The 19,790-nt window shown below is 46.5% G+C and overlaps 3 protein-coding genes and 1 non-coding gene across 6 annotated transcripts; 3 read left to right on the forward strand and 1 right to left on the reverse strand.

Moving 5' to 3' along the window:
* The first annotated feature begins 298 nt into the window (after positions 1–298).
* On the forward strand, positions 299–3,036 carry LOC120713104. Its single transcript, XM_039999092.1, has 2 exons — positions 299–1,661; positions 2,594–3,036. The coding sequence occupies exon 1, from the start codon at positions 347–349 to the stop codon at positions 1,313–1,315; it is 969 nt and encodes a 322-aa protein (XP_039855026.1). The 5' UTR covers positions 299–346; the 3' UTR covers positions 1,316–1,661; positions 2,594–3,036.
* Positions 3,037–3,245: 209 nt separating this feature from the next.
* Positions 3,246–11,949, forward strand: LOC120713102 (protein HESO1-like). Of its 3 annotated transcripts, XM_039999089.1 has the most exons (10): positions 6,008–6,168; positions 6,492–6,523; positions 7,343–7,528; positions 8,100–8,279; positions 9,051–9,235; positions 9,339–9,434; positions 9,634–9,679; positions 9,793–9,899; positions 10,423–10,524; positions 10,611–11,949. In XM_039999089.1, the coding sequence occupies exons 1-10, from the start codon at positions 6,098–6,100 to the stop codon at positions 11,640–11,642; spliced, it is 2,037 nt and encodes a 678-aa protein (XP_039855023.1). In that variant the 5' UTR covers positions 6,008–6,097; the 3' UTR covers positions 11,643–11,949. The 3 variants fall into 3 exon arrangements, with proteins under 3 accessions (XP_039855025.1, XP_039855023.1, XP_039855024.1); XM_039999091.1 differs by lacking the exons at positions 6,008–6,168; positions 6,492–6,523 and adding an exon at positions 3,246–3,432; XM_039999090.1 differs by lacking the exon at positions 6,492–6,523 and having other exon boundaries at positions 6,009–6,168.
* Positions 5,654–5,774, reverse strand: LOC120639365. The gene has a single exon (XR_005661370.1). It is a non-coding gene; the product is annotated as a U5 spliceosomal RNA (small nuclear RNA).
* Positions 11,950–18,046: 6,097 nt separating the features above from the next.
* Positions 18,047–19,790, forward strand: LOC120713105 (probable 2-oxoglutarate-dependent dioxygenase SLC1). Its single transcript, XM_039999093.1, has 2 exons — positions 18,047–19,102; positions 19,325–19,790. The coding sequence occupies exons 1-2, from the start codon at positions 18,149–18,151 to the stop codon at positions 19,586–19,588; spliced, it is 1,218 nt and encodes a 405-aa protein (XP_039855027.1). The 5' UTR covers positions 18,047–18,148; the 3' UTR covers positions 19,589–19,790.

Consider the following 19,790-nt stretch of genomic DNA (forward strand, 5'->3'; position numbering starts at 1 on the left):
GCGATGAGGCTTTTTTAACCTCAGCCTGAAATTCGCTCCCACGAGGAGTCGAACCCAGGACCTGAGGAGTGCCGCTGGGTTCCTCTAACCAACTCAGCTAGAGGCACTTTGGCAAAAAAAAAAAAAAGAGGATTTAGAAAGATTTACTTGCTGACCGGAAGCATCGCAGTATTTTGGAGGTGCTAGTTATGCATGGGCCGGAAGTCACGATTTTGGGCCTAATAGAGCGCCATGACTATATCTGAAAGGAACTAGGTCCATATCGGCCCACCCCTAAACTAAATATCAAAAAAAAAAAAAACTCGCAGTGCCCTCCCTGCTTCCTCCCCTCCCCTCGCCGCCGCTCATGGATTCCTCTCAGGATCCTGAGTACAGCCTCCTCCTGTCTCAGCCTGATTGCCTCCTCCTCGCCGTGGACGCCTGTCTCGGCCAGCATAGGAACTTCACCACCGCCAGCGCCACCACCAGCAACCACGACAAGATCGAGGTGTCCTTGTGCCCTGCGAGGCCACCGCTCCCCTCCAGGATCTACGTGCACTGCCCGGACCTAACCTTCGCTGATCCCGGCGTCATCCGCATGGTGGAGGATCTCTTTCTCCTCCGTGTCGCCGTTGGTTCTCCGCGCGATGCAGCCTCCTCGCTGGACGACTCCGACTATTTCGTCTACCGGGCCGGCAACGGAAGGCAGCCGACGCTTCAGCGGCTCCTGCGCCCGCATCCCTTCTTCCACGACGACGACGTCGGTCTCCTTAGCCGCCGCGGCGGCAACTACACCGTCGCCGTGTTGCAGGAGCACTTCCAGGGCTCGCCGCTCTACGACCTCCACATCCTCCACAGTGAGAACCCGACGGAGTGGATCCACCATTGGGAGGTGTCGGTGACCGAGCCACAGCTCAGGCCCCCGCTGGTGATCCCCAAGAAATGCGGTCGCCTCCTGTACTACGAGCCGAGCACCGTCATCTCTATAGGAGGTGAAGCCGGCACCATCGGATGGGTCGATCTCTGGCACGGCATCCTTCTCTGCGATGTGCTCCGCGACGAGCCCACGCTCCGTGCTGTGCCTGTGCCTGTGCCGCTGGACTTGGTGAGCTGCGACAATGGCCTGGGCACTGAACTGGGCAGTCCAATCCCCTTTCGGGGCATTGCCTTCGTCAAGGGAGGAGGCGCAGGTGGAGATGGTGACTGCCTCAAGCTTGTTCATTTGGTACCTAAGGCCACCTTGGTCCCGGGAGGAGGGCCTCTCTCATTCCAAATGGACGACTGGATCATCATCACTTATACCAACACTGCCATGACAAGCCACTGGAAGGATTGACGCAAGGATTGCTGGATCCAAGCTTCTGACATCACAATCGACACCCACACCAAGTCAGAGTTGCTGAAATCTGGACTGCTTGGTTCTGCATCAGACCAAGCCTTGCACAACCTATTGGTGTCCCACCCTGCTCCACACATCTCTGCTGCTGATCATCATCAAGGTATTGTTTACCTGATGGCCAGGAAAAAATACCAGGCCCACGATCCCGAGGGGTGGATGCTTGCTCTTGACACCAGGAACAAGACACTGCTAGGCGCAGCTGAGTTTGCCGTTGAATGGCAGCCATGTGCATCTCACATGTATTGCCCTACTGGCATTGCCAAGTATATCAAACCGAGCATAGGTATGCCATTATTTTAGAGCATCTGTCCCTACTAAAGGAAATGCAATGTTCTGTGGTTTCAATTGATCACTTTCTAACTGCCAAGTATAATGGAGTAGTTAATCGGAACAATTAAATTGATCTCTGATCTACATTCTGCTATTTTGTATTCTACTGTGACAATTTTCCACATTTGGTGGCTGAGTACCTGCTTCATTAATAGTTTTCTAACAAAAATGGCTACCGTAGCGGTCAAATAGTAGTGTATTATTTTTTAGCGATCTTATGACTGCTTTTGTGGAGGAAGATTTGCAAGCCTTGGATCATTGTGTTTTCTAGTTCGTGGGGTGTTGCACTGAGGAATGTGAAAAAACAAGATAAGCATAAATATTGTGGCTTCTGCCATCGAACAGATGACATTCAATCATGGTTTTGTCAATCAGCTGCATTTGGAGGATTATTCTATCATATGCACTGCTGTTATTATCCATTATAATTGCTTTGGTTTTACCTGGTTAACTCTTTCTATCGCGGATGGTCATGTGAACCTATGTATCACCGATACACGATACGGGTACGGCGATACGTGAGTTTAAAAAACGACATAGTGATAGTATAGAGAGTATCGGAGTATCGGATACGCAAGTATCGGATATGGGTACGGCTGGGTTAGTGAAGTATCGGTGATTCATAGATGTGAACTGCTTGAAATACATGGCTCTAAGGCACTACTTTGTTTTCCATACTTGCTGATAATATGACTAGGTGCATGGTAAATTCAGGATGATTCAGCCTATCCTCAGGTGGATCAATGTTGGAATATAGGAAGTTTTCTTTTTCTTTGTACCTAGTTGAGTTTTAATAGCTAATAATGCAAAAAGTATACAGATAAGCATAAACGATGCAGTCTTGTGCACATGTGCTTATGTTGTTTTCCCTGGATGTTTTTACAGGCGATAAGCGAAGGATGCTAAGAGGGCTTAAATTCTGAAAATAAAGATGTAACATTGCAGCCGGCATCTTTCAGCCACCCAACAGTTTCATATAGTCTCAGCAAACAACGTGCAGTAGCAGCGGCAGCCGAGGCTGTAACAAGGAGCCGAACAGGAGAGTTTATGTGTCTCTCTTGCTTGAGTTATTCAGTAATCCTGGTCGTCATCGTGCTTGGGAACCTATTCTACTTGTTACTGCCTACTAGAGATCGTCGTCCTGTATCTTGTGTCACCCTGAAGTGGCTAAAATGTTCTTGGAACATAGATGGTTTGCTAGTGCTGCCACGAATCTCATAATCTTATAGTAGAGCCTAGTAAGATGAGCATCGTACATGATGATCTCTACTCTACTACCTCCGGGCAAATGCAATATATACTTGAGAAAAGAAAAGATTGTTCTAACCTCTCTTCTCCGTTCAAATCCATCAACAAGTTTGCATAAACAGTGAATGAATTTATGACAATATGAATTTGTATGGGCTGCACTGCTTGCAGTTACACTTGACCGGCTAGATGGGCCCATAATTAGACATAGCCCATGGCCCACAGCCCACTGCACTTCACCTCTCCTACCTCTGGCTAGAATCCACCGCGCCCGTCTCCTCGGCTCCTCACTTCCCAACCCACCGCCGCCGCGCCCGTCTCCTCGGCTCCCAAGCCGCCGCCGCCGCCGCCCTTCCCTACTAGTTGATCTCTGCGTCAACCGTCAGCCGCTACCGATGGCGACAGAGATGCCGCAGCCGGAGAAGAAGAAGGCGCCACTCCCCAAGGTGGTCACGCTCAACAAGGCCCTCAAGCTGGTGAGCTCCGCCTATCCGGCTCCTCGATTCCTTCTCCTTTTCCTTCCTTCTGGGGCGTGGTTGCCTCCTTCAGTGGCGCCTGCCTGCGCGGCCGGCTGAGCTCTCCCGCCCGCTTGCAGCGGTGGAGAGGTAGAGCAGATCGATTGGGCAGGAGCTCCTGCTAGCATCTTGCGATGGAGAGCAAACGACAGAGGGAGGATGCGTGCTGCCGTGCTGGGGAAGAAGCTGCTGGCGGCGATTGGAGAAGCAAAGCAGATCGATCGGGCACCTCTAATTTGATGCGTGAAGAGCAGACAAGGTAAATTGGGGGGAAGAGAATTCGAGAGATGGTGCAAGCTGGTTGTTTGACAAAAATATCAACCATGTCAACTGACAAGTTCAGAGTCAAGCAGATGTAGCTGGGGTTCTTCTCCCAATCCATCGAGAATGCCTCACCGCCGGCGGCCCAGATCAGCGGTTGTCGGAGGAGGTATGCTCACCACAACATAGATTAGGTGACTGCACTGAATCAAGGCAGACAACCAAACAAGATCTAAGAAAATCGTACAGACTTAGTACAAGCAACCAAACACGAGTGTATTGCATTGAGCAAGCCTGGTTAGAACTGGGCAGGCTTAGGATGGTAACCAGGCTAGCTTTTGCTCAACAACCAAACACGCTCCATACTGCATTAAGAGGTCTGCACGGTCAATAATACTTCATTGGTTCCCATTTAGTCATAGTTGTGGGTGCTGTTTAATCAAATGCTTTCAACTCCCTACTTACCCATGCCATAAATCATTGTCAGGCTCAGACATGGGTGGACAAAATGACTGCTTCGGAGCCAGATGAACCCCATGCAATGTTTTTGAGGCGTTGCGGCGATGCGCGGCGCCCGACCCCCTTCACAACGCCAAGGCGTTTATGGCGGACGCCTAGGCGACACCATACACACATTCTAGGCGCCATATGATCATCTTAATATATAATGCTACTAAAATTCAGAAGCATATCACACCTTAATATTGCCAAGTCTTAGCATGTAATACCATAATAAATAATGCCACCAGAGTGCTAGTGCACAACATAAAGTAGCAAATCTGAAATCTCTCATCACTCAATAGCAACAATTAGTCTCTAATAACATAATATAACTTAATGAGGGAAGGAAGAGGGAAAGAAATAGAGGAAGAGAAGGGAAGCAGAGGAAGAGGAGGGAAAGCAGACAGCAGAGTACACGCCTCAAACATTTGGGAGAACAGAGGAGGCGGGAGGGAGAACAGAGGAGGCGGGAGGCACACCAGGCGGAAGGGGATGTGCCCGACGGCCGATGGGGGCGCAGACTCGAGGCAGAGCAGGTGCTGCACGGCCTGCTCCGCGGCATGGGCGGCCGGCTGGTGGACTCGAGCAGAGGAGCAGCCAAGCCGCAAGCAGAGCTAGAGGTTCGCCCGCCGCCTGCTATCTTCCTCTCCCCTCGCCCGCACTCACGGTAAATGCCTCGCGCGGTCGATTTCCTGTGCGAGGAGCGTGTCTGGGCAGACGCGCGCTCGATTTCCCGCGCCTATTGCTTTTCGCGCGAGGCAGCGGTCCGGTCCTTTTGGCGCCCTTGCCCCACGATTCACTCGGCGTCTGCCCAACTCCTATCTACGCCTACACGACGCCTAATTCGGTTAGGCGGACGCCATACATGCTCAAGTCTAGTATGTGATTTCTGAATGTAAAGGGGTAGCTGTGCTGCTATTGTTAATTGCCAATTCAGAAATTGACATATTGTCTGCTCAAAGCTAAATACACTGCGATACTCGTTCGATTATTTCCCCATCGATTCAAACGTCATGTCTTGTCTTAGATTTTCATCTACTCAAGTTGGTTCTCCACAATAAAATTCAGTGCGATCATTTCTCAAGAACAATATTTTTAAGCTTACACGCATCATTTGATATCATAATGTCTCCACCTTTAGATAAATTGTGGTAAATGACTTTACTCTTCTTTTCTGGCATGGAAATATCTCGTATGCATCTATTTCACTATTTAGTGCCAGGGCATCCCATACATACAGAAACAAATGATGGATGGGTCCGTAGCTTCACATTTCTGGATTACATGCGGAAAATGGCATTTCTGTGACTTCCAATGCAATTTCCTTACCAAACAATTTGATTCAAACAAAGCAAATTTAGTGAACAAAAAGACTTTGATATTTATGACTGTTGGGGCCCTCCCTAAAAATAGGAAAGGCACCCTCCAAAAATAGGCGAGGCACCCTCCAAAAATAGGCGTATGCTGCTATTTGCCGCGCGCACACGGTATTCTTTAGTAAAAGGCGAAAGAATAGTTCGCTCTGTGCGCACCGCGCAGCTGCGTGCTTTCCAATGGGTCGCCCTGCCTGCCGTCTTATCCACGCAGCGGGGTCTCTCCCGCTCCCACCCACCCGAGGTGGGACTAATCATCTGCCGCTTCAGCCCCTTGCGGCTTCACCAGGTGGCTGGGCTCGCCATCCATTGATGGGCCTCTTTTGCGTCAGCCCAAGCGGCCGCGGGGCCCACCTTCGTCGAGTCGGCCGCTGACATAATACAGTTGGGGGAAGGGGAGGGCAGGACAAGTCTTCTTCGCCTCTTCCGGCATCTCACACCCTCGCCCCGACCGCCGGGCCGTCGTCGCCCATCTCGACGCCGGCAACTGCATGGCCGCCGCCGCTTCGCCTCCGGTTCCGTTAGAATCCGAGGCCTCCTCTCTCCGGGGCCTCCTTCCCAGGTTCCTTCCTCGCCTTCCCCCCCCCGTCTCTCTCTATCTCTCTTTCTCTCCCTTACCCAAGTTACTGTTCGGTTGCTTTTCTTCCTCTCTTGCCGAAATTGGAGGCGCGGAGGCACGATTCTAGACGCCCTTTTATCCTAGATTCTTACCAGATACAAAAAAAGTCTGTGCTTTTCTAGTTTACCGCGTTAGGAGTTTCATTTTCTCCCCCACCCACTGCGACAGACCGCCGCGACGCCCTTGCTATGTGCATCGAGCCAAGCATGGATTTCCTCCTCCGGCTTCTCATGTGTTTCAAATTTGCTTTCTTTGCCATCCTGCAGGCCCCACGTCGCAATCTCATGGGACTCCCAAGGTACATATCTATGTCTGCTTATCTGCGGCCTGCACTTGTGTTGCTGCCCTACCTGAAGCATACTGCTCCCCACTGACCTGCTGTACGTATGGAGTAGTTAGGGTAGAGTATATCTGAGAAGCTGGAATGTGGAGGTGTTAATGCCACGGGAAATTGTTACATGGACCTGTGCCGTTTCCTGTGTGGTCTGAAAAAGAACCCTTCCTCCTTTCACTACACTTCATTCCTCGTGTAACTTAGGAAGCTTAGATTTTGTCCGGTACTTGTCGTGCTATCTCGTTTCCTGATTGGATGGCCGCTGTGTTACCTGGACACCCGTGTCTTAATTTTTTTGCCGAGTCGGATACCCCGCACCCGTGTCGGATTCGAAGTGTTATTTGCCGTGTCCCCAAAAATTCTAACGAATCGGACACCCGCACCCGAGTCGGACACCGACACCCGCACCCGTGTCCATGTAACACTGGATGGCCGAATACAGCCAAACACCTTGTTCTGCCAGTTGCATCAGGAAAGTGGATCTGGTTGCATAAATATGTACCTCCTTACCTTACGTTTAGGAGGATCTTTCATTTAGTGGCCACTAGTTTAGTATCACCTTAGTTGCTTTCAATATTACAACTTACAAGTGTATGTAGCTCTTTCCTTTTTTGAAAGAAAAGCGTCATCTCTCTTGAGCATGCAAAATGCCAATAAGTTTGTAACGTTATTTCTTACCTTAGTTACCACCTAGAATTCGGCCAGCATACGCAATTCATGATCTTCAACTTCCAAGCACGTTGTAAATAATGTTATCTGATCTGAATTTTGTATTACATGCAGCACTATGCAGCCATGCAGAAAAAAGCGAGATGGAATCCAAGGCATGCGTTATCGATCCTGCTCTGCTTCCATCTCTAGAGGGTTTACTTCAGGAAACGTATGCATCATTGCAACCAAAGCCAGTTGACTACGAGAATCGACAGGTTATGATCAATGTCTTCAACAGAATAGCGGAACAGATTTTTGGTAAGAAATCTTCCGTGTGAAATCTTGGGATCAAGGGTTGGTATTCTCGTAATGTGATTTTGTGATCATTGCTAATGATTGTGCGTGATGTTTATTTAAAATGTGAAATTGTATAGATATATACACAGCTTAATATTAGCCATTTGGCCTACCCAAACTTGCTTGGGACTAAAGGTTTTTCTTCTTCTCTTTGTTGTATATACATCATGAAAATACCACACTCTTTTTAATGGTTGTGGAACACCTATTAACTTATTCTCTTGTAAACCATAGGTGCATGTACAATCAGCCATGCTATTGAATCATGCACAAGTGTTTCGCCGTACACATCTTTTATGGATATCTTATGAGCTTGGTGCCTTAGAAAATGTTTATGCTCCAATTAGTAGAAGAAACATACAAAAAAAAATTCTACATGATAGAGAATCAAGAAAAAAGAAGTCCAGCATGTGTTCCGCACTTCTGCCAAATTGCATATCTACCACTTCTATTAGGAAGTCTTTGTTTTCCATCTGCACATTTTGAATTTGCATGATGGTGTGGCGTGCTGTTGGTTGGTGCTTCTTTTCAGGTAAAAAGAATGGGCTTCCAGTTGCAGAAGCATTTGGATCATTCACAATGGATCTATTTACTCCTGAAAGTGACCTTGACCTCTCGATCAACTTTAATACTGATACCAAGGATCAGTATCCTCGCAAGGACAAGATTAATGCTATTAGGAAGCTTACAAAAATCCTATATTCTCATCAGAGTAATTATTGTTCTTAGCAGATTTCTCTCACATCTTTCCTAGCATTTTGTTGCCCCTTCATCTTAAAATGTACACTAGATTTGTTATATATGCATTCTTTATCTGTTATTTGAATTGATTGAGCCATCAAGGATTGGAACTAATAGAATACAGACCCAGCAACTTCATTATTATGTGCAAAGTAATGTTGAAGTTGTTCATCTGAGAAAACATTTACAGGAGAATTAGTGATCAGAGAAGCTGGTTTTGTAGTTTCTATTACTTACCTTGCATATATGTGCAACAGTAATGGAGTATATGATCCGATAAGACACTGCGAAACTTTTATTATTTTCTCCAAAGTTCTGACACAGTGACACCTCCATGTGTGTATTAAAACTGTTTTGAAGGAAAAGTGAAATGTGTAATGTATACGCTTCATTCACCTTAGATTGGCGCCTGTTGTGAACTGTAACATTGTAACCACAATAAATTAGGATTCCAATCTTGACTTGGCAGCAGCCAGCAGCTGTGTATTAGTTTATTCTTTTGGCAGTTGTCTGATTGGATTATCTTTTTGGACAAGGTTTATGATAGGATTGATATAAGATGGGTGTAATGAAGGAAAAAAGTGAGAATAATGTAGCCAACAAAATTCTCCTTCCAATGCATGTTGTTAGGCGCCAGTGAATTTCTCATTCCTGGACATGTGACAAGGCAAACATTTCAATGCCAGTTTTAAGTGTGTTGTCCTTTTCTTGTCTAATGTATCTCCTGTATTACCAATTTCAGGGCATGGTCGTTGTTATGGGGTTTTACCAATTTCAACTGCTAGAGTTCCTGTATTGAAGGTTACTGATCAGGGAACTGGTGTAGAGTGTGATATTTCAATAGAAAACAAAGATGGCATGTCAAGATCAATGATAATTAAATTTATCTCATCCATTGATGAAAGATTCCGGATACTTTGTTATCTGGTATTGCAATTCTTTGTCTTGCTATCTTGGTTTTGATTGAGATGCTAAGTGACATGAAACTTCCCATATACATGATATGACACCTCTAATATTTATTATACAGATGAAGTTCTGGGCCAAGGCACATGATGTTAACAGCCCCAAAGATCAAACAATGAGCTCAATGTCAATTATTTCTTTAGTTGCTTTCCATTTACAGGTAAACTGATACTGTGACTTTTGGTTTGATTTTCTGTCATTCTGCACATGAGTAGAAAATAGTTTCACTGTTCATGTGGAATTTCCATAACAGATTTGTGGCCTGAATGTATATGATAGCTTTTTGTAGCAACTCTCTTTTATATTTGAACACTGAAAAGAAATGAATGCACTTGATAATTGTACAATGTGGATTGCAGACCCGGCGCCCTCCGATATTGCCTGCATTTTCTGCCATATTGAAAGGTAGTCCCTTAGATGGAGCACATGTCATTCTCCTTTAACTGCATTTTCTGGGTTCATCATCATGCTATCATCCAGCTAGAGATACTAATATGATAGCTTCTATCCTCTTGCAGATGGTTCAGATTTTGCAAGTATTGAGAAGAATGTCTCACTATTCAAAGGTTTTGGGAGCAGCAATAAAGAATCTATTGCTGAACTTTTTGTATCAATGATTATTAAAGTGAGTTGTTCACCAGTTATTTATGTTTGTCGCATATCAATATTTAATTTTTGGACCTATAGAAGTAGCTTTGATGATTTTCTATCGATGTTTTTGGGCATAATCAGTGCACTCCTTTTAGACATGTCAGTATAACATATCTAAAAGGAGTGCACTGATTATACCTAAACATGTCTGAACTCCAGTGCACTCCTAAACTCAGAAGTCAGTCTTACCCTTTAGGAACTGGAGCCTGCTCAAGTACTTGAGCTATGGCACTGTTACTCTAATTCTCATAAAAATATCCTGTTTTTTTTCCAGAGGACTGAGTTATCGCACCCCTCAAAATTATTTTTTTAACTCTTCTGTTCCTTTTTGGCATTGTGGCTTCATATACACCACTTGTGAAAACCGTGCACTTTTTAACAAATAGGCACCTTTTGACTAAGCTTACATGTTAATTTGGTTCCTCAAAGCTCCATCTTAATTTAGTTATTTGGTCATTCTGCTCACTTACATATACTGCTGGCCTTGTCTTGTGCAGCTAGTATCAGTGGAGGGTTTATGGGAGCAAGGGCTCTGTGCCAGCAATTTTGAAGGATCATGGATATCAAAGATCTGGAGAAAAGGTGTTGGCAACTTGAGTGTAAGTCCCCTATGGTTTTTGGTTTCAACATTGTATTGGACAGTGCATGCAAAGCATTGTTTATGTACCCCCTACAATTCATGCAGGTTGAGGACTTCTTGGACCAGTCTCAGAATTTCGCCAGATGTGTAGGAATGGGACAGATGCAGAAAATCTGTGAATGCCTAAGGGCTACTGTTTCTAATTTGAGTGAGTTCTTTATGGGTAAAATTGCTGCGCCCAAGCTAAAGGCCCTTTTGTTTGGGCTTTTTAACCAGGTTAAGCAAGTCACTGATCCCATTCAGAAAACTGTTAAGAGGAAGCGCGTTAATCCAAACAACACAAGCACTAACCCTAGTAAGAGAAATGCTAAGAAGAAGAAGCCCCTTGAACAGGACAAGCCTGTCATTTCTCTTGGTCAGCGAGATGATAAGATGCCCCTGGATCAGAAGCCAGGCAGCTCTCCAATTCAGAAAGATGCTAATAGGGACAAGCCCCTTGATCAGGATAAGCCAGTCATTTCTGCTGGCCAGAAAGATGACAAGACGGAGAAGCCCCTTGAGCAGGATAAGGCAGCCATTTGCCCCGGTCAGAAAGATGCTAAGAAGAACAAGCGCCTTGGTCAGGATAAGCCAGCCATTTCTCCTGGCCAGAAAGATGCTAAGAAGAAGAGCAGCAACGTTGGACATGACCCAGGAAGCAGTCAAGTGCAACAAAAGAAAGCAAAGGTTACTGTATACACTTCTGGTTCACGACCTCCTAGTGTTATCCCTCCTCAAAGAATGCATCGACCAGTACTCACCCAGCCAATTATTAATCAGTTTGCACATATACCTCAGCATCCGATCACCCCTCCCGCTTTTGGTTATGGGTTGCCACCACCGCATTTGCATTCAGCTTATCATCACCCTCATCAGGGATTGGTAGGTCAACCACGGGGTGATTTCCTTCATTTGTATCATGGGATTCAGCTGCAGCATCAAGGACGGGCTATGTTTGGTCCTCCTCCAGCAGCCCACTATCCCGTGCTCAATGGGCTTCACCCGTATGGTAGCATTGGTGCTCAGCAGATGCAGCATATCGACAATAGGCTGGTTCAGAGGCCACCGTACGGAATGAGACAAGGTTTCTGGAGGTGACTGTTGCGGTTTGGGAAAAGTAGATATGTAGGTAGTTGGCGGGCTTTTGAGGCGAAAGCTTCAAGATTGTTGTTGTGTAACTAGCTGCTGGTGCCATTGTGTCTGTAGCTGTTGTGAAAAGAGAAGTTGTAAGGTGAGAATGGAAAGCTGTAAGATCATTAATTATCTTAGATGTGGACAGCCTTATTGGTATTTATGGACCAGGCATGCACAATCTGTATGGCTGGGTTGCAAATCATAACCATCTCAAACTGGAACCGCCAATGCCATAAGTGATGAATACATGGGGAGGTCAGCCCCTTGGCTCTGGGGTGTGGTTTGCTGCTGATTGGAACCAACTGTGTGATCTGTTGTTGGCTATCTGGAATGGCAACAAGCAGGCGGCCATGAACCGTTGCTTGTGCTGTCCGAAACAGAGGCTTGCGACAAGACAACCTTGCCCGGCGCCCATGGTAATTGCGCATTCTGGGGGTGGTGTGTTCATCAGCTAGCAACCGCGGCCGGCGACACTGAGGGCGTGTTTGGGACAGCGTTTGCGGTGCTTTTCCGCAGAAAACGCAGAAAAATCCCGCCAAATGCTTCGCTTCCAACGCGCTTATTCCAGCCGCATGCGAAGGCGAAATGGGCGGCAAAAAATCACAGAAGTGAGCTCGCGGCCGCGTTGCGCTTATTCCGCTCGCGCTTATCGCCCACGCAGTCCCAAACAGGGCCTGAACCTGGAAGGTTGAGAGCAGCTGATGCATCTCCCATAGACGGAAGCATGGCGCTGTCGCCGGCCACATCACGCTTGCCGTGCTGCCTGTGGCTGATGTGAATAATGCAGCGGCGTCGACAGAAGGCTTTTGGATGAAAGAGATGGGTCGGCTGGCTTCCTTTGGTTCGGGGCAGGAGAGAGTTTCTCGATCAACTTGTGATGCTCAGATGTTTTGCCGTCATGGGCAGAGCATGACAAATACAATGCGTGCCAAATTGCCAATCCAGGAGAATCTGTTCGTGTTCGTTACGGCTGCAAACCTAGTAGCTTGTCCATCTGAGTAGCACGTAATTTCTACTCCCTCCGTTCCAAATTACAAGTCATTCCAAGAATTTTGGAAAGTCAAAATTTTTCAAGTTTGACCAAATTTATATGACAAGATAATAACATTTATGATACCAATTAAGTACCATTAGATTCTTTGTTAGCTATATATTTTCAAAGTGCACCTATTTGATGTCACAAATCTTTATATTTCTTTCTATATAATTTTAGTCAAACTTTGAGATGATTTGACTCTCCAAAATTTTTGGAATGACTTATAATTTGGAACGCAGGGAGTACCATACTTGTAGATATTTGCATATGTGTCTGTCATCCACCAGTACGTTTGTAATCCAGTTGCCAGAAGTCACGCACCAATATATAAAATAATCAAGTAGTGATTTGTAGCCCAATAATATATATGATCACATCACCGTGATTTGCCTAATCTGATATAGAGCGATAGATGCCTGCTATATATATGCATGTGTGGCATGCAGTGCATCTGCAGCAAAAGTCACAACGCAACAAGTCGCCATCTTTTGTGAATTGGCAGATAGCTAGCTTAGAGGCTAGAGCGATCGATGAGCTGCCCTGCAGTGACTGGCCGGCCTGAAGAAAGCTAGCTAGGTCACCAATTAATTAAGAAGATCACTGCCGCACTGATAGCTAGCTAGTCACAACTTGATGATGCTTAGACGTTTGACTTGCGGCTGTTGGTGTCGCCAAGGAAATTAAAGAAGAGGTTTGTTTGTATACATGGTGGTGCATGTTTGCTGATGGTAGTAACAAACGCCCCGATGAACAAAATGGAATAAGGTGCATTCTCTCTATATAATGACCACCCTGCAGTTGCAACCGAGAGACTATATCGATATATCAATTGCACAGTGAGAATAGACCAATTGCAACTAGATGGAATAGATTGCAACTGGGGGCGAACTAGTTGCAAATCAGACCGATCCGGTTGCAACTCAAACCGACCCGGTTGCAACTCAAACCGACCCGGTTGCAACTGACACAATCCTGTTGTGGTTAAAACTGTCACAGTTGCAACTGAGATGGTGTGTGCATTTTGTATAGAGACAGATGCTCGCTCTTAATAATTAAAAGATGATGGTCACCGAAAGCATGCATGAATTCAGTACTAGTAGATTATTAGAAGCGCTAGCTTTAGGCCATGTAAAGAGAAAAAGCCATGTCCAGTAGTAGTTCTTTGTGATTGTTCCATGAGCAGGTTTGAGGACACGTGTGTGCTGATAATGATTCATAAATATTCCTTAACACAGTACAGGCCGGCCGGCCGGCCGGGTATATATATATATATATATATATATATATATATATATATATATATATATATATATATATATATATATATATATATATATATATATAGGCATATATAGCTAGACAGCAAGCTAGCTTTAATTATTTCGTCGATCAGAGGACGACACACGGCATCGTATCATTGCAAGACGATCGAACCTGCTTCTCTGCCGTACACTAGCTAGCTACTAACGTAGCTGCACAGCTTTGGCATCTGTCTTGGAGACACCTGTCGCGTTTTGCCAAGCTCCGTATATGGAGATGATCGAGTCAAATATGCTGTTAGTTAGATGGATTGCTCGCGCCTTTTCCGATCCTCTTTCTTTGTAAGATGAGGCCGGGAGCGAGAAAAAGTGACAACATGTGTGTACTCATCATCCACAACAACACAACCAAAACAAGATTTTGTGTGTGATGAGAGTATATGCAATTGCATGCATGCATGCTTTTGATTTTATTTGTGGGAAGGGGAAAGAATGGCCAGGACCCAAAGCTAGCTTGATAGGTCGTCACTTGTTGCAGCGAGCACAGCTGGGTGCGTTCGTTCGTTCGTTCTAATAAAGGGTTTATTAGAGCAACTCCAGCGGAGAGACTAAATTTGAGCCCCTATATTGCTTTTAGGAGCCAGCCTATAAAAATTTAGGGGTTTCAAACTCCAGCAGGGTGACTAAATTTAGAGGGCCTCCAATTCTAGGGACTCTGGACCAAAATTTAGTGGCCTCCCCAAAATGGGGGCTCGTATAGGGCCCGGTTGGAGATGTTTTTTCTGCCGGGAGACTAAAACAAGAGATAGAGTCCCATTTAAGGGCCCGGTTGGAGTTGCTCTTAGTTATATTTGTTCGTCGACGGAGCTAGTCGATCTGCAGTACTCACAACATATATATAGGGCTGCGTGCATTGATCAATGCAATACTGCTAGTTAGAGCAAGACTTGTAATTTAGCTTGCTGCAGCATGCTTCTCCTCTCCTCTTTACTCCATCTCAGCGTTAATATCATGTGGCACCTCATACAGGGCCTTATAATACTTGATCTTAGTTCCTAGTGAAATTAAGTAAATTAAAAAAATCAGCTGCAACACAACTGTTGGTGCGTGCTCCAGCAAGTACCGGCAACCTAGCTAGCATCATGCTACTGCTGCTGCTGCGTAGCGATATATAGTTATTGTGCAAGCTAATTAAGGAAGCCAATGCAGAAACAAGAAGAAGAAGAAGAAGAAGAATGAGGCCGGCCGGTGAGATGTGGAAATTAAAGGAATAAAGATCTTGTGTTGCATTGGAGGTATATATGATGATGCATGCAGATGGATCGAAACAGCATGATTTCCAGTTGAGGCATCGCCACCTCACGGCTTTTTTGCATCGGGTGGCTGCTGGCGCCTAACCAACCAAACACTTGTCGCGCATGCGTTCATCAATTCGATCAGTGACTTCAATTCGTTCCCTGGATGACCCGACCCGACCAAATCGAAACCGGGAATATATATATATATATGTGCTAGCTGGTATATATCCATGACTAATTACTTGATCGATCTCCATTGCAATTGCATGCTGACCTTTTTCCATTATTTATTCCATGGATATTGGTATACATATGCAGGCTAGACAAGAAGGCATGTGATGAGGACATCACAAGTATGCATATGGGCAAATATGGTGAATGGCATGAAGATGGAGACCTACAAGGTTTTCCAAGTCGAGAAGAAGGCTCAATGCTTATCCGGTTCGAGTCCCCAAGGTGGAGGCCCAAATTCGTTCGGAGTCGACGGGAATCGTCGAAACAAGAGGACATCCAGAATCTGTCACGGTGCTGCGACATCATCTTTTGTGTTGTTGGCCCATTTATCATGTTGGGGTCCATTATGGACGTGGCTAGGGGGTTATGCACGCCCCAACCATCATATAATCAGTAGCCGCTGCCACACTGGGGTTAGGGTTTTGTTTAGTTCTAGTTTTCCTCGTGAAACTGAGATTGATTCATTGTAACTGTGGCGACAAGTCCTTTTACAGTGATCCAGGGCCCTCGTTCTTGTTCTACACCACTGTGGCGATTAGTCCTTTTGTGATTAGAGTTTGAACCCCATCTTGATCTTTGCTTCATCCATATCTGCAATTTCAGATTGCGTGTTTATCCTTTCTTGCTTGTGTTCTTCGATTCGCTTGCAGAAAAAGCCTTCTTGGTGAGGTCAATCAAGTTGTGCTTGGTTGATAACCAACGGAGCAGTGGTGTAACGGTTGTAGGACTTCGAATCGTGTCTGATTAGAAGCCGGGTCGCCAACGTCGAGTCTCCACCAATCGAACGTACCTTTACCTCTCGGAAGATCGGGCCTAGTCCTCGTCAGCATGGATTCGATCTCTCGTACGTTTATCTCTTGCATTGTGAAGATATATAGAGACGATCGAAGCTTGCATTGCCCAGATCGATATTTATTCCCGGGGATTTGCTTTGCTCGCATGCTTTGACCAATAATTGTACAAGAACAGCACATGGCCGGGGATCATATCCATCAGATCACACGTACACATGCAAGTTCAATCATTTGCATGCATTCTTCAACTATATATATAGTCGATCCTCTCTCGTACGTGCCACGGCGGCTTCGATCATATAGTTAACGATAACGCAATACGTACAAGGGACAACACCACGCATCTACTACGGACAACTTGTCTAGTATTAGCTTTAATTAATCTGTACGTACGTTGCCCTACGACGACTAAGACATACTCTATCGATATGATCTTCTGCATGCATGCATTTGTATATATAACATGTAGCTAGCTAGCTAGCTAGAGTCGATCAGATCACTTATTATTATTAGCTTCTTAATTGTGCATTATCTCTCGATCGGCTAGCTAGCTAGCTCCATGCTGGACGCGATTAATGGAGACGTGGATGAGCTTGTAGCCGGAAGACGGAGATTTGTATATCGATCTCTGCATTGGCCACTACTGCTACCATGCATGCATGATAGTGTATATATATAGTACGTGATCTCTGATAGTACGAGCACGGGCGCTCTTGTGCAAATATATATACTGCTCTGGTCCCCTTTGAGTTTTCGCCTATTCTGAATATATATTCGTTTCACCCTGTTGCATCGGTATATATCCCTTTAACTATACAGTACATAGCTAGTTAATAACAAATTAAATGTCCAAGCATCCTGCCACACTTGCATTGCTTGATGGTACGTGTTGTTAATTATCTACGGTTTTATCTGCTTAAATTTTTATGAATAATGTAGGTCGTTTTTACTTATCAGCAGGATTTTATATCTTAATTACTTGTCCTTGCTTATAAATGCTTCAAGGTTTCCTAGCTAGCTGCTAGTAGGTGAAGTTTTGACTAGAAATTTATATGAAAAATATGATGTACGTTTCCAACAATGGTGATTAAAAATCTGTCGTCTACACATCGCTTCTATTCATTCTTTTTCTCTTTTTTTGGTAACGAACGATGCAACAAAAGTTAGCACTTAGTTGGGTACTGCGCATACACATGTTCAGTCACAGGCGTCACGAGAATGACCGCTTGTTTGACGCAGAATATAAAATCCTCATTATTGTGCTCTCTATATATTATATATGTACTTACTTGTCACACACAATATATATATATATATATATATATATATATATATATATATATATATATCTGCTGGTAATAAATATTATTATAATAACTATCTAGTACAGTCCATATACATTGCACCTTGTATAATTTGGAGAATTGGCAGCAGAGAGGCAAGGTCAAGGCGCACGCATCACACACGTCCACGTGTCACCCAACACCCAGTCGTCTGACGTGGCAGGTAGCAGTTAGCCTCTGTTTTTCGCATTGATGCTATACTAGGTCGCATGCAGTGCAGGCAATGATGGATTTGACTAGTCAACCCGGCCGGATGACCTGCTGCACTGCAGCCTGCAAAACCGCGCTCCAGAGTTGAAGTGAAACCATGTCCGGTTTCAGAGCGGTCGCCTTCATCTAGCTTGTCCGTCCTATAAATAGCAGCCTCCATCACACCAGGCCATTTGTACCAATCCATCCATTGATCTATATCTCTAGATATATTATTACCGACACTGCTTGTTCTCTTCAAGCACAAGCTGATAGCACGCAGCTAGCTACTAGCTACTAGCTAGTAGTGTATATATATGAGCTTGGCTCCAATGGCGGCGATCGTTGACTTGGCCAGCAGCGCCCAGCAGCTGCAGCAAGCCATGGAAGTGGCAGAAGAAGAAGCCAAGGCGGCCGAGCAGCAGCAGCGGCTGATGCCGTACAGCGGCAGTATCCTGATGAAAGGCGTGCGGCACCTCTCCGACAGCGGCATTACCAGGCTGCCCGACAGGTACGTCCTGCCCGCACCCGACCGCCCCGATGCTGGTGCTGGCCATGATGGCCTGGCCACCACCACCACCAGCGTCGTCAAGGTCAAGCTCCCCGTCGTCGACCTCGCCCGCCTCCGCGACCCCTCCCAGCGCGCCGCCGTGCTCCAGACGCTCGACGCCGCGTGCCGGGACTACGGATTCTTCCAGGTGGTGAACCACGGCTTGGACGCCGGCGACGTGATCGCCGGGATGCTGGACGCGGCGCGGCGCTTCTTCGAGCTGCCGCTGCCGGAGCGGGCGCGCTACATGTCGCCGGACGTGCGCGCCGCCGTGCGCTACGGCACCAGCTTCAACCAGGCCAGGGACGCCGTGCTCTGCTGGCGCGACTTCCTCAAGCTCGCGTGCCACCACCCGCTGCGGCGCGACGCCGTGGCGGCGTCGTGGCCCGCGGGCCTGAGGGACGTGGCGTCCAGGTACGCGGCGGCGACCCACGGGCTGTTCATGGAGCTCATGGAGGCGGCGCTGCAGGCCCTAGGTATTGTTGGCGGCGTGCTGGGGGAGCTGGCAGCGGCGGCGTCGCACATGATGACGGTGAACTGCTACCCGGCGTGCCCGCAGCCGGAGCTCACGCTGGGGATGCCGGCGCACTCGGACTACGGCCTCCTCACCTTGGTCCTGCAGGACCACGTGGAGGGCCTCCAGGTCATGCACGACGGCCGCTGGCTCACCGTCGACCCCATCCCGGGCGCCTTCGTCGTCAACGTCGGCGACCACCTAGAGGTACATATACCTGCTGCATGCTGGCATGCACTACTATAGCTAGCTAGTAGTACAAATATATTAAACACTATTCATGCATGCATGCGCACTGATATTAATAAGAACTAATAATAGCAGTTTACGATCGAGAGTAGGTAGCTAGTAATAGCGATGAAATTAATTAAAAATGAAATACTAGTAATTAATTAATTAATTAAAAAATGCATGCGTGCGTGCGTGCAGATCTACAGCAATGGTGCGTACAAGAGCGTTCTTCACCGTGTGCGGGTGAACTCGACGCGGCCGCGCATGTCGGTGGCGTCGTTCCACAGCCTGCCGGCGGAGAGGGTGGTGGGGCCGGCGCCGGAGCTGGTGGACGAGGCGGCCGGCAAGCCGCGGCGGTACATGGACACCGACTTCGCCACCTTCCTGGCCTACCTGGCTTCCGCCGACGGCAAGGACAAGACCTTCCTCCAGTCAAGGATGCTCATCTCATCATCGTCATAGCTCCGATCCGACTCCGACTACCTAGCTAGCTGCTTCTTCCTCCTCGTCCTTCCTTTCCTTCTACACCGCCTATAGATCGAATATATATCATGCATGTACGAATTGAAACGACTCATCGAGTATGTACGTACTCAAATGTATTATTGAGAGGGAATGAATTATATTGGATAATAAAGTAGCTACCCACAACTTTACAACTTTA

Source organism: Panicum virgatum, chromosome 6K (genome assembly GCF_016808335.1).
Source record: "Panicum virgatum strain AP13 chromosome 6K, P.virgatum_v5, whole genome shotgun sequence".
In the NCBI taxonomy this organism is placed as follows: domain Eukaryota; kingdom Viridiplantae; phylum Streptophyta; class Magnoliopsida; order Poales; family Poaceae; genus Panicum; species Panicum virgatum.